Here is a 14,596-nt window from a genome sequence, read left to right on the forward strand (position 1 = left end):
CAAGGTACTGTGATCACCAGCCTACTTCAGATTCTCCCCCACTCCATTTCTCCCCATATTCCCACAGGGAACCCAGACTCAATGTGCATTGTTCTGGAAGCTTTATCGGCATGCTGTTTTTATTAAAGGGCTTAGAAATGTTCTCAAGGGCTATTATCACTCTAGGAACCCAATCTGTTGCCTTGGTGCTGGATACTTCCCACAACTGATCCTCAACAACACAGTTCTCTAAAGGCCAAGTTAGGCGGAGTCTCATTGTCTCTTTCCTACTGCTTAACAGCCATGAACTTGATTGCTTAACTCAGTTGACCCCATAAGCACTCTGACCTAGTGACCTCTACTGTTAGCCCAGTCTGGTCCATCACAGCCCCAACCCTGTGTGGAAACACCTTGATAGTCGATGCTTGTCTGCACCCCAACCTTCATTTCTAGTCTAAAACCACTATCCTTTATAGGACTGTCCTTTTCTATCCCCACTCACACACCCAGATTTCTTATTCTCTTGAGTTTCTGGTTTCTCCTTAGCCACACTAGAAATGTTAGTAGGAAAGGAAATTTTCAAAGCAGGAATATGCTGGAAATATGTGCAGAGCAGTAAATGGTTCAGACAGTAGCCCTGCCCCCAAAACTACTGGATCCAATTGGAAAATACGCTGTCCCAGTTTGTGAATCCACCAAACACCAGAGGGCAGGCTATGTGCTATAAACTGCTTCTTTGCAGGAAAAAGCAGCAAGAACCAGACACACGTCAGATACACTTACCCTGGTTCCCCTTTCTCAAGTTAACACAGAAATGAAATAATAGAACAAACAAGAAAAGCCTTCCTCTCACTACCTTTTATAAATAAAAGATCTCCAATGCCGTATATTCATCTAATCCCTGCAAACATGTGAATAGTGTCTGCTGTGGTCATCATTCCAGTCGCCCATTCATCCCACACTGCAGCACCCACTGCGTCTGGCACCCATCTAGACCCTCAGTGTGCCCACAGTTTCGGGTCTGAAAAATATCCTCATGCAAGACTTTCCTAACTTCTGAAACTCTACTCTGGTGAGTAACTCATGTTTAGTTTCCTCCTTACTGAGTTTATAGTAGGGCCCAGTGGACAAGCACTTGAAACAAATCTGAGCTACAGAACAGACTCCAATCCCATCGCAGGCCAGCTGAGCCTCAAAGCTGATAACTTGGGAGGGTCACAAACGCATGTGATGGGGGAGACTACCGAGGAATGAGAGTCTGGTTTGTGAAACTCCGTCAAACACAAGTAGCAAACTTAGTTTCTCAGCTGGTGACTCATATTCACACCATCACTTTCACTGCGCTTTTCCTTGATGTTGCACAGCCAATATTTTTCTTAACTCTGGAAATGTTGCTAACCACCCAAGCTCTCGATAACTCCATGCTGGTTATGTAGTGTTTTCCAGAAAACTCCGTTTGTGTCAATAAAGTGTGTTGAACACCGGCTGCTCTGGCTTCCCTCTACTAGCACACAGAGTGTGTGTGTGTGTGTGTGTGTGTGTGTTAAGTGTGCTCCGGCTGCTCTGGCTTCCCTCTACTAGCACACAGTGTGTGTGTGTGTGTGTGTGTGTGTGTGTGTGTGTGTGTGTGTGTGTTAAGTGTGCTCCGGCCCTTCAGACCTTCCAGCCGCATTGATTCCTCAGCTCACAGCCAGTGCATTCATGCCCACAGGATAAACAATAAAGTCAGTGACCTAGAATTAACTATACGATAAACATGTGACCTGGCCTCTCGTGTCCCCTTTTCTTTCCTGCCCTGATACAAAGGAATCCAAGAGTCATTTGTGTTCCTACCTGCTTGACATCAAGTTTCCTACCCAGTGGCAAAGGGCTGTCTGCAAGGGACACCTAATGATGGGAGGGACTGCATGCCCTTACCCATTTCTGCAAACGGCCATAAAGCAAGGCTGGTTCCCTGTGCCCATCTTCCAGAAGTGCCAAGGCCCCAAGGGGGAATGTTCAGGGAACTGTCATCGGGATTCACCCACAGCCCACCGTGCTCTCCTACGATGTCAATAGTACTGATTAACAATGAAGTAAAAAATGACCTTAGGGTGGTGCCAGCCACTATACTAAGAAACACACACATGCACTTTGTATTATCTCTAAAGGACTGAGGTTTGGAGTGATGAATAGGTGACGCAGCTGGTAAATAGTGAAAATGCAGTTAGTACTCTGGCCTGATTCCCAAACTCCTTACCCGTCCCACTTTACCGGGCTGCCTCCCTGCTCTGGGTAGAAAGTCCTCAAAGGTGGGAGGACCTCGAGGCGTAAGGGAGTGTACAGCTGTGCAGACGGGTGTAAGGGAGCCTTTGCACAAATGCTGCCACAGCTGGGGAGACCACACACGTGGGACGAGCACTAATGAATCAAGCAATAAACACACACACACCGTTTATTACTTCAAGTTCAATACTTTTTCTTTTAATTCATACTGTCCTTCCGTGGCTCTAGCTACTTTACATTAAGATTTGCTGGGAAGCCTTGTATGTTTCTAGGTACTAGCAGTGAGGTTTTGGACCCTGCGCACAGCGCCAGGTGAGCACAGTTACAGAGCCAGATCCAGGTGGCCAGACAACACAGCTGCAATCAACCTGTGTCCTTCCCCACCCAGCGGCCAGTGCAGGGGGTGGGGGCTGCTCCCTCAGCCTCACCCCACGCACCCCATGTCAGTCAGCCAGACGCCGTGCCGCCTCTGACCCAGGCCTCCCCACCGTGGAATCTAGGCTGAGGGGTGGTGGGGCAGCAGCACCATGGGTTTGGGAAGAAGCTCTGGTCCATGCAGAGAGTGGCCTGGCCCCAGAGTGCAGCACAGGGAAATGTTCGGACACACATACTGTTGGCAGAAATGACTGCTTGTACTATGCAATCTCAGCACGTGGCACCCCAGCCCGGGGCCAGCTCCCAGACACAGCCCGTTGTCTTGCCCAGAGCAGAGGCCACAGGTTGCTTCTGCAGGTCTCACTGTCTTGGAGAGAAGACAATGCTCTTGATGCCTTCCTGTGTCAGGCGGACCAGGCAGATGGTCCATAGTTTCTCCCAACAGGCAGGCCGGCTGTGGTCAGGCCCCCAGGCTTGCTGAGGACCTCAAGTCACAGCAGGAAACAATGCCCAAGGCCTCTGGGCTGTCTCACAGAATGCAACAGGGAGCTGGCCAGGCCCCCTGCCGGACGGGACGAGGCTGGGGCAGGAGTGAGGTAAGGAGGCTGGGCAGAGAGGGAAGCGCAGCTCTCTATAGCCTGTGCAAATTCCTGCTCCACCTCAGGGAAGCAGGACCATTAGGAGACGGCCTTCCAGAAAACGCTCCTCTCAGGCCCAAAACACCTCTTCTGGAAGAAAGCGCAGAAGTGCAGGAGAGTGGGACCAGCCTGCTGCAGGTGGGGAACGAGGGTCAAAGATGTCAACTGGTGGATGGGACGATTGTCCCACGGCCTACAGACAAGGGTGGAAGTGGGCAGGAGAGGTTCTCCAGTTTTGTACTGGGACAGGCAGGTAGAGCCAGGAGGGGTGTGCAGCCCTTCCGTCTGGGGTAGGAGAGAGGAGTGCTCTTTCTTCTGGGGGTGGGGCAGGGAAGAAGGGCTGGCTTTTTGCTGCCCTGCAGAGCTGAAGAAGCAGCCCAGTATGGCACAGAAAGACTCCTTCTCAGACCACACACAGTCCACAGACTCTTCCTGAGTCCCTTCTCCAAGATTCCACCCAAGCAGTGCTGCCAGTGACTGTAGCAGACACAGTCCGAGCGTGGCTGGGGATGGGGCATGGAGAGCAACCCCTTCTAACAAAGCACTTAATCAGAACCCCGGCAAGGTTAGAGTGGAGCCAAAAGAAAAGTGCTAGAACCAGGAGCGACTTCTCTCCAGTTTCCTCTAGCAAGAAGGAAGGAGGGCAATTGAAAGCCTTTCCAGCCTAGGAACGGAAGACACGGTGCCCTTCGTGCCATTATCCTTTTCCTTCCAGCTTAAAGAGCACCCAAAGGGAGGTCCCTTCCCAGTCTAAGACTAGGCCAGCGAAGGAGGAAACACCATCTTGGGTTAACACTGAGCAATACAGCAAGCCTAACCTCTCTGCCTCCCCCCTCCCCTCCACCAGCCCCTTCCCCACCCTCCACCCTGCATCTTACTGGGTCTCCCTAACCCTCCTAGTTCAAAAGAAAGTTTAACTACTCTTAATTTCCTGGGAACCCAGACCCTGTTCTTCCACTCACCTAAACACCAAGGAAGCTCTAGCCCCAAAGGGAACCTTGAAGTCTAAGAAAGCCTGGCCTTCCAGTATATGGTGTAGCCTCTAAGACAATGCCAAAGCTGGAACCTACATTAGAGAGAGTCTAGACCAGCCTTGTCCTGCTGCAGATGCAGATACCGGAGCTCAGGGAGCACCAGGGACTTGTCCAACAGCAGGGCTGGCACTCAGGTCCCAGTCTCTCAGCTCCAGGCTCTTCCGAAGAGCTTCAAGTTGCTGCGGATGTTCTCCCCTGTACCAGGCGGGTGGAGGCAGGAAAGGGGAGGAGCTACAGACCGATCCTGTTCATTCCTCCACAGTAAGCTGGAAGGGAAGTGTACACCCTAAAGCTGTTCTTCACTTGGTTAGACACTCTGCAAAATCTGTGAAGCTGAGGACAAGCTCTCAAGTATAAACCACGTGAATCCTCACAGAAAGACTACAAGGTTTTACATGAACAAAACCAAGAAGCAATGGCTGGAAGGAATAACCTAAGAGGCGGTGGTTTTGATGTGCCCTGCAGACAGCTGCATGCCCGGCCACTGCACGTGCTACAGTGTTGTTTAGGGGTTTCACTCCCTGACTTCTCGGCAGGCCAAGTGCCCTCAACAGGTTCCTGAATGAGGGACCTAAGCTTTGTATGGGAGTGAGCAGCATTGCTCTTCGAAAATGAGAAAACTGTTAGAACAGCTGCCTCTTACAGGAGATCCGTGATGCTCACAAATGAGGCAGCCCAGGGGCATTTCCGACGGGCACTGAAGCCCCTGAAATCACGAGTGTTCCTTGTGCAGACTAAGTACTGCCCTCCCCGTCACCCGCTCTTCCCTGGAATGGGCCTGACAAGTCGGGAGAAAGCACAGCAACCCTGGAACCAGGGCAGCTCTCATGACTTCACTCCCAGGAGAGAACTTCTTAAGTCACACCAAAGGCCCCGCCTGGGCCCTTTAATAAGTGCATGATTCAAATAAATAAATAACTAAATAAATACGTGTGGAATAAGTTAGAGAATTTACCATTTTTGTCTTTAAAGGTTTCTGGGGATAATGTTGGCTTCTGGTTACTCCAACAGGAAACTTTCTAGCAGTCTGCACTGCTCCCCCTTCTCTGGCTCAGGGCCCAGGAGCCTGTACCTCCCATTCCTGGGCAGGGGTGCGCAGTGGCCCACTGGCCGAGGGGCATTTGCACCTTTCAACTCCTCCAAAGCCTTTGTCCCCTGAGAGTAGAATGATGACATTCAAGCCCTGTCCTAGAGAGGGATACACACCCCTGCCGCTCCCACAAAGCCTCCCCCTGCCTTTCCCCGGGGCACACCAGGGGCACGCACGCCTGCAGTGTGGACAACTTTGTCTTCTCATCCCTCCTCTGTGGCAAGAACAAGGCAGCATTCTCAGAAAGACTGAAAAATCAAAAGCATGTAATTGTCAAAGGTGGATCCTCAGGCCAGTCCGAGAGAAGAATGCAAATAGCTCTTCCTTTAGGCTCCATCACTAATAGAATCTTCCTTTCCTCCACGCCTTCCATCAGGGGGCCGACCAGGAGAGCAAGCAATCGGGAAGACCGCTCCTCGCCAAGCAGGTGCGGCCCCTTCCCGATGGAGAGAAGCCCTGTGAGCTCTACCTGTGGCGGGCAGGAAACCTTTGGTCACTAGATGGAGGAACAGCAGTCCATGTGTGAAGGATGGTGAGCGTGCCCAGAAGGATCCCACAAAGTCAGATGAACGCATGGGTCCCAGGGAGACAGCCCTGAAAGGGCCCTGAATGACACGTGCTCCCAACCGAAAGTCTTCTTCCTGCTCCTCGGTGGTGTCTGAGCACGCCGGCACAGACACGAGAGGTCTTGCTCCCGCTGCCGAACTCCACGGCTGGGGAACTGGGGATCTGGGGTGGCCCCCTTGGGGCAGAGACTCCATCAGGCTTCTCCGGGCCCAAATACACACACCTTGCCAAAGCATTCCCTGCAAGGGCTGAGGTCTTCTGAGGTCTTCCAGGTGTCAAGTGCCTCGGATGGTCGTCTCCCTTGACTGATGTTGGCTCTTCTCCCAGAGTAAACAATGCGGGGCAGCCAAGCTAGTGCTGGGGCACTGGAGCCCACTACTCACGCAGCCTTCTCCATTAGACCCCACAGTCCTGGTCTGCGAGGGCTCTCACTCTCAAACCTGGAAATCCCGCAACACCCCGATTCATCTCGGAAACCAAGCTGACAGCTCCAAGTGCAGGAATCAGAGCCACAGACCTGACTACTTCTGACCACTAGAACAGTTTATCGAGATCAAAAATGCTTCCCCCTGGCTAAGAAACAGCGTGCTCTTAGGGCACAGAGAAAAAATAGGGCTTTAGGCACTAGAAAGTGATGCCTCCTCCAGATCCAGCCTGGGGGAGGACCAGAGAGAAGGGGGCAGGGTGGGAAGGTAGGGATCCCCAGCCCTTATTGGGTCCGCACCCCGCACAGGTTGGAGGAAGGTCAGGGGCTGATCAAAAACACCCATCACGCGCAAGTCCTCGGGAGTCTGTGCCGCAGGGCCCAGACCTGCACGGGCGGCCTCCCGAGCTGCCCGGCGGTCCTCCTCGCCTGCCTCCCAACCTGCGGGCCCGGGAGGGGCAGCCTCACAGGGAGAGTTTGGACTGGGCTCCTGCCCTGGCTGCGTCCTCGTTCCCAAGAGAACCCCTGTGGAAGCATGGGGTGGGGAAGAAGAAATTCTCTTTTATTTTGGAAACAAATCCAAAGGGGATTCGGGAATGAAGCACCTTAAGCAATGCCCCCCGCCCGGAGACTTCTTTTCAAGACTCCGGAGCCTTCACAGGCATGACTTTGGCTCAACAACATTCCCCGTCTCGGAGCCAAGCGCGGCCAGGGGACAGGAGGGGACTGGAGGAGGGGAGGCGGCGGGTCGGGGAGGGTGGTGCTGAGAGGCGGTCCCTGCCCCCCTCAGCCCTCCACGGCCAGCACGGGAGGCGGTCCAGCTCCTTCTCCCTGGTACATAGGCGTGATCTCTTTTTAAAATCTGTATATAATATATATATTTATATTCTGTATATATATATATTTATATATATTTATATGGTCTATGTACACATATTGCACAGGCCTCCTGCCGCCGCCCTGTTCCTGCCTGGTCAGTGGTAGCGGCTCCTCTTCTCTTCGCCTTCTGTTGTGTAGTCACGGGACCTGATGCCGTTCTGAAGATCAATGAGTGAGTCCTTCATCTGTAAGACACGGGACCCGCCCCGCCCGGGGGTGTGCCCTCAGTGGGCTTCTCCGTGCAGCAGCACCGGCCGCACCCGCCTGTGGCAGGTCCCCCTGTTCCAGGGAGCTCCTGGCCCAGGGGGGTTCTCCAGGGACACAGTCTTGGGCAGAGAGGCATGGCCAATTGAGCACTGGGGGCTCCTAGCACAAGGCTTGCTGGGTCCTAATGATCTGTGGTCCTTATATCACTAAATTTTAAGAAGTTTCTCAAAGTGTTCCATTGCTACAAGGAGCCACACCAGACCGCCATGTACTTGACTTGTTCTTGGACTCGTCCCACGTGGTTTCCCCACGAATCCCGACTGGACCGGACTCCTTGGACTCCTGCCTCTGTGCGTTTTGCAGCAGTGTCCCCGCAGCCAGGGACTTGTCCTCTCGCCCACCCGGTAAGGCCCAGAGCAAGCCCAAGCCCTCTCTGGCTCCCAGTCCTTCTCTTCCCGGCCTCTCACATGCACTGCTCACTGCAACCCGGGTCTGCAGTGCATCATGTTCTTGCCACGGGTGCTGAGCAGAGAACTGAGTAGGCTTCTAGCTATGTCTACACCACTGACTTAACCTTAATGAATTTCTTAACCTCCTCTAAGAAACAGTCACATTAACACTGTCAGGTTATGGGGCAGAGTCTAAATGGGGCAGTTCCAGGGGCAGAGTCTTAACTGGCCTGCCAAACTGCAGCACACCTAAACTCTGTCTCTAAGGAAGCCGCTCCGCTACAGCACCCCAGGGCGGACACTCCTGGGTGATGGCTGTCAACTCAGAGAACCTCTGGTCTCGCTGCCTAAGAGCACTTTCCCTTCTGGTTCTTCTGTGTCCTCCGCCTAATAGAGATGAGGGGCCCCTCACTGTTCTTTGCAGGTTACTTTCAAAGGGAAGGAAACAAAGCACCCGTCTGAATCGGACAACCCCAACTTAGGGGGACCTGCCCTGAACCAGAATCGAACCAGGTCACCCAGTCCAACTGCCCCTCCTACCCTCATTTAATTCGTAAGTTCCGTCCCCGTCACCTACTGAAGGGCTCTCAGGGACGGACTCTCAGGCCTTCAGAGCAGCCAGTCCATGACTCTCAGGGACGGACTCTCAGGCCTTCAGAGCAGCCAGTCCATGACTGAGCAGCTCTAGCCCTAAGTAGCCTGCTTTTATCTGACAACTTGAAAATCCAATTCCCCACAAAGCCCAGCCCCCGCCCAGCCCTCTGGAGTTTCACAAGCAGGCTAGCCTGTTGGACCTCCACGTCTACGGTGGTCCTGGCCCCCTTGGCCCGGCCTCCCCCTCTCCTGAACACGTCTTCAGCCCCATCAGCCCCTCCTGATGGGACAGGTCTCCCACTCTCCTTGCTGTGCCATTTACCTGATTTTGGTTAAAAATATCCCTTCCTAAAGGTGGCCCCAAAGCTAAACGTGATACTCTAAACACACTATATGAGATCCTGATGGCAGCATTGAAACACTGTCTCCTTAATTTAGAGCTAAGACCAAACTATGAAGGGAAAACAAAATTTAGTGTGAACGAGCACCTCGCACTGCCATCAGACCCCAACAGCAATTTTATGGAGCAACGACTGCAGTTCCCACTTTATTTATAAGTGAGGAAGCTGAAGGTCACTGCCATCAAATCCCCCGCTCAAGGTCACGAAATTCCTCGGGAGCAAGGTTAGGGTTCTGTCTCTGGCCTGGCTGACCACAAACATCAGAAAGAGACCCCCAGGAACAGCACGTCCACCGCAGCAGAACAAACCCCGGGCCCCCGGGCTTCTCGCCCACATCCAACGGCCCGTTCCGCCGTCTTGGCAACCACATGTGAGCTTTTCACACATGTTCAATTTTTCCGGGGAAGGAAGAAGCTCCCTCCCCCTGACAAAACTAAGCTAATTACTAATTTCATCCCAGAATGATCTCCATCGATAGATGCACCTACGTTTTAGAAGGGCACAGGCAACGGTGCTGGGCGAAGACACCGAGAAGGACAGCCCAGCCGCGCCCCCACGCTGTCAGCGCAGCCTGGGAAGGTGACCCTGGGAGGAGGCTACTTGTGCGCGGGCCGGCAGCGCCGGGCGGGGCGGCATGCAGCACACAGAATTAGAAAGCGCGCTCCCTGGAAAGACAGCTCTCTGCAAAAGGGGGTTCTCTCTTCAAACGTCTTCTGCATGGCACTGGGTGGGCCCCAAATTAATTCTTCTTTCCATTTAACCTACAGCTTTCCTGCTGCAAATCCGGGGGGGTTGTTTTCTATTGGGGAGAACACACCTGTGTCTCCAACAGCCCCCTCAAGGATGGCTTTAAAATTAGAACAATGGGCGGCCTAAGCACAGAATGGATGGAGGAAGAGGTCCGGTGGGCGGTGATGGCGAGCTCGCTTAGGGCACCAGGAAGGAGTTCCAGCTCCAGAAGACCAGGACAAGGAGAGAAGGGGCATCTCACCTGGTCAAGAAGCATCACTGAGGATTTGATGATCTCCCTCCATTTCTGGAGTTCGGTATCGTGGTACTTTTGCTGGGACTCCAGGAGCTGGGCCCATTCTGTGTGAGACTGGGGCAACCTGCGGGGTGGAAGAGGGGGAGACCGCAGCTGCAGTTACACTCAGTGGACTGCCCCGTGCTCCCCGACCCCTGAAGGACAAAGAATCACACCAGAGGGCTCTGTGCTCTGTGCACCGCCCCTGCTGGCCTGTGTCCTGAATTAAAAGCACACTAAAATCACATGCACAGTCCTCGGGGCTTGCTTACAGACTCACCACGAAGGGTTACACCCCAGCCAAGGGCAATGGCGCTGTTCCCCAGGTGACCAGGATGCAGGAGCAAGGGCTCAGTACAAGGGGAGTGAGGGTGGTGGCAAGTGGGGAAAGAGGCCAGGAGTACCTTTCTTGGAGCCGCAGGCCCTGCCAAGCAGTGAGGGTCTGGGTGGTGTACTCCAGCATCCAGAGTTTGTAGAAGAGCATCACGTTGAGGAGGACCAGCAGCACCAGGCTGGGGGAGAGGGGACGGGGAGGCGACAGTCATGAGAGGCCACTGGAGAATGAAGGCTCCCTCTGGGAGCCAGGGACAGCCCCACCCCGGAGGCTGCTCTCCTTGACAGGCAGGTCATGGGAGACACTGCCGTGAGCGAGCACGTGAGCGGAGGGATGCAGCAAGGGGGAGAGAGAGAGAAGCGCTCTGATCTGCAGGGGCAGCCGTGGCAGGAGGGCTGTGGACAGGGGTCGGGCCAGCGCGCTGGGAGGGGCAGGCACACAGAAGTCACCCGGACTCTGCGTGCCTGGGGAAGCCGGGTTCAGATGGAGAGGAAACGAGATGAGAGCGCAGAAGAGCCAGTACCTGAAACAGATCCTAATGGGAGCAGGGAGGAAAAGGGGGAGGAGGCAGGTTAGAAACAGACTTGTGGGGGGAGGGGAAGGCTGCCCTTGAACTGGGCCAGAGGACAATCTCTGAGAAAGGGGCACCGGAGCCGAGATGCACGGGCGGCGTCCAGCTTAGGGGCAGCACAGCCAGCTGCAGGTGGATTCTGGGATCTTGAGGATGATCCGCTGAGGTCAGATTCCCCCACCAACCCTGGCCCTGGCTGGAGGGGCTCAGCTGGTGGGAGCACCGTCCCATAAGCCAAAATGTCTCTGGTTTGATTCCCAGTCAGAGCGCCTGCCTGGGTTGAGGGTTCAGTCCCCAGTTGGGGTGCGTACAAGAGGCAACCCATGGGTTTCTCTCCCTCTCTCTCCCTTCCTTCCCCTGTAAGCGCATCCTCAGGTGAGAATTAAAAAAAAAAAAAAGATTCCTTTAGCAACCCAACATGAGCCACAGCTGGAGGGTGAGTTTGTAAGAGGAACTCAGCGGGATTCCCAGCTCTGCCCTGGTGAGCCTGCCAGATGCTGGCAGGACCGCCCCAAAGCTGCAGCCTCCTCCTTGCACCTCCTGCTGGCCCGCGGGGGCCACTGGGACCACCTCCTGTTTCCCAGACAGGGGCCAGAACTGGTGGGCGTGAGGGAGGAGGCCAGGACAACCCAGGGGTCAGAGGACCGGTGGGGAATGGAGAGTCCCCAAGACAGTCAAGTCTGCTCTCAGCCTCGGCGGCTGCCTAAAAATCATTTTGTGACATTTCCGGGATGAGGCAATGAAGACTCAGGTAAAGATAGGCTGCTACAGCTCCTGGCTCACCACTTAGAAATTTCACTTTTGATCAAATTTGCTAGCTTCTCTGAAACCCAGCCCATTCCACTGGAGCGGGAGAGGTAGCCTGAGAGAGCTGGGGCTGTTCTGGGGTCAAAGGGCTGTTCGAGACACGCCCCGCACACAGCGGGCCCTCTGCAACAGCGGTTACCTTCACCAAAGCAGGAGGTTCAGGTGCACATCAGGGAAAAAAATGACAAAATGGAAAGATAAAAGGAAGAGATGGAAAAAGACCAACAAGGAAAGAAAATCTTGTGCGTACCTTCGACCTTACAAGGTGCATGTAGTGTGTGTGTGTGTGTGTGTGTGTGTGTGTGTGTGTGTGTGTGTGTATGATGCCGAATCTCTCACCTGTGCTTCTAACTGGCCCCCACAAGTCCCTGAGGCTACTGTGCTGTGGTCTCAGGGGGTTCAGTTCTTCACGAGAATCTGCAAATTTTGCGCCAAATGTCAACAATTCTGCCTGCGATCCTATCAGCCACACCCCAGCATCGCAATGCCCATGTTTTCGGTGTGAGCTGCACACTCTCGGCAGCTGCTCGTGGGTCTGTGTGAACAGCCCTGCCTGTGCCCCGTGCAGGTCGTGGGACCCCTGCCCGCTGCTGCAGTGGAGGCCTGGAAGTGGTGGACCGCAGAAGAGGCGGTCACGGGCAGGCGTGTGGTGGCTCATGCCAGCCAGACAAGGGGCGCCGACCTTCACCGTCCGCCCACGCACACGCGTCAGCAGACCCCTCTGGGCCTGCTGGAGCTGACCAACGGGGCCTGATCACCACATGGTAGCAACACCCCAAGGTTTGCTAATACCACACTGTGCAGAGTCGCTCAGGCGAGCAGGCCTCCTCCACTCACATGACTGAAGACACAGAGAGAGGTCAACACAGAACTAACCCACGGCTAGTCTTCTCTGCACCTGACCCAACCTCGGAGATTTAGTTTTAAACAACTTTAAAGTGACCGTGCTGAAAGAGAATTTTACTGGTTTTGCAGTTGTCCTTATATTTAATGTAAAAATAGTTTGGCTTCTTATGGCAGAATTTTACATCTACTTTCTTATTATACGGGTGGGCAAAGTAGGTTTACTGTGGTCCACGCAGAAGACAGGCAGTCAGAGTTGTTACAAGGGCCTCTGTGACTCAGAGAATGTCACGGTGCAGCTGTAAGGCTACTTTTGCCCAACCTGCACAGGCTCCCATCCTCCGGTGGCCCCAGGCTTGTCCTCGGCCACACTGTCTCCTTACCCCTGTGTCCGCCTCTGGCGATCTCACTCATGCTCACAGCTTCCGTGCTACCTGTAACGAATTCCGCACCTGCAGCCTGGACGCTCCTCAGCCCCAGGTCCACACTAACGACTGGCCACCAGTCACCGCTGTTTAGATGACCTGTGGCAACCTAGAGACGCTGGAACTGACAGCACCTCTCTGACACACTCTCAGTGAGGTCCAGGTTTCTGTGTGACGCAGACCACCTGCAGCCGTGGGGACTAGGGAGCCCTCCTCCTTCCCCACGCAACCAGACGTCAGCAGCCTCCGAGTGACGGTCCCTCACTGCAGTCTGGCCGATGCTCTCACCTGCATTATCAATTGTTTATGATAAAATAAGCATATACGTTTCCTGGGCTGTGCCCATGGATCTGCCTGGCTGCCCTGCAAGTGGGGGCCCACCAGGGCACGATCCTCACTCCTAGCACGGAGCAGACTCCCAGAACACCTTTTACAAACAAATGCTCCAGAACATTTCTAGGCTGGTATCTGCACCGCGGTGTAGTAATTTCCCGTCTCTACTGCCCACTGGAAACTGAGTTCCCGAAGGGCCTGGATGCTGGGTGCAGCACTTTCTTCTGAATCCTGGACCCCTAGCACAGAGCAACTGCTGAATAAAACACAGGAGACAAAGCGAAGAGGCGAGACGTGATAGACAGAGCTCTGCAGAGAAAGGTCTGGGGACGACAGTGAGGGCACCTGTGCGCCGCGGAGACCGGGAGGAGGTAGGTGGAAGGCAGGAGTGGCAGGCAGGGGGCGGGGCCGGGGAGCAGAGTGCAGTCCCTTACACACAGCTGATGACCAGCAGCAGCTTAGACACGCTCTGCAGGTGAAAGCCGTTGGCGGTGTCCTCAGGGACGTGCCGGGTCTGCGTGGAACCTACAGGAAAATAGAGAGGCTGTTACTGCCAGTGGCTGATGTGACACTGGTCATGCACAGCACTTCAGGGAATGACAGAGAACCATGCACGATGCTGTCATGGCAACAGTGTCACACCCAGTCTTCCATAACTAAAAGGCAAGATCCTCAAGGCAAGGTCATGGGTTGGGTCAGGCAAGGTGACTACTGAAGTCACTGAACAAGTAAGAAATCAGTAGCGCTCCACGGCTGGGACACACAGGTGCAGGACAAAGGGGGGACTGCACTGCGGTGGGACCAGACACAGCTTCAGCTCCGGCTCTGTCCCCACCGGCTCCAGGACCACTCTGAGAGTCGGTTTATCCAAGTGCAGTGCCATCAGGAATCCTCTGGGGGGAGCTGTGGGAGGGACACTGAGGCCAACGGCTGCACTTCTGCTCTCCTGTCCCACCCAGCTGTGAGGTGGGGAATGGCTGGATGGGGAGAGGGAGACACATCAAGGAACCCACTGCTGGGAGGGCTCACGGACGCGAAGGGAGGGGGCCTGCCTTGGACCGGCCACCTCCAATCTTTGTATGCCAAGGGCATCTCTGGGGTCCAAGCTCCGGCCTTTCCCTATAGCATCTGCCAAAACTCGGAAGGCGCACACGTGAGCCTATCCGGGTGAACCTGGAGCACAGGCAGCACGGGGCCATGAAATCCCCCAGGGCAGGTTTGCTCAGCCAGGCCAACAGGGGCTGAGCAACTTAAAAGGCAAGTGGAAACAGGAAGAGCATCCAAGGCCTTAGGTTTAATGAGCTTTGAGTAAATCCCATACATCAGTATGGGATTCACGAGTGCACACCAGCACAGG

The 14,596-nt window shown here is 54.5% G+C and overlaps 1 protein-coding gene across 8 annotated transcripts in view; it reads right to left on the bottom strand.

Moving 5' to 3' along the window:
• Positions 1–4,101: 4,101 nt before the first annotated feature.
• Positions 4,102–14,596, bottom strand: part of GRAMD1B (GRAM domain containing 1B) — a 160,091-nt gene continuing 149,596 nt past the window's right edge. For 5 of the 8 annotated variants that reach the window (XM_037138299.2, XM_037138302.2, XM_037138305.2 and 2 more), the window contains 4 exons: positions 13,674–13,764; positions 10,331–10,438; positions 9,894–10,011; positions 4,102–7,436 (listed from right to left, as the gene is read on the bottom strand). In XM_037138299.2, coding sequence (XP_036994194.1) covers positions 7,347–7,436; positions 9,894–10,011; positions 10,331–10,438; positions 13,674–13,764 — 407 coding nt within the window. In that variant the 3' untranslated portion in view covers positions 4,102–7,346. The remainder of the gene's footprint in view (positions 7,437–9,893; positions 10,012–10,330; positions 10,439–13,673; positions 13,765–14,596) is intronic. The other 3 variants (XR_008390501.1, XM_037138301.2, XM_037138300.2) reach the window with 3 other exon arrangements.

Source organism: Artibeus jamaicensis, unplaced genomic scaffold (genome assembly GCF_021234435.1).
Source record: "Artibeus jamaicensis isolate MK-2021 breed Jamaican fruit bat unplaced genomic scaffold, CSHL_Jam_final scaffold_660, whole genome shotgun sequence".
Lineage (NCBI taxonomy): Eukaryota > Metazoa > Chordata > Mammalia > Chiroptera > Phyllostomidae > Artibeus > Artibeus jamaicensis.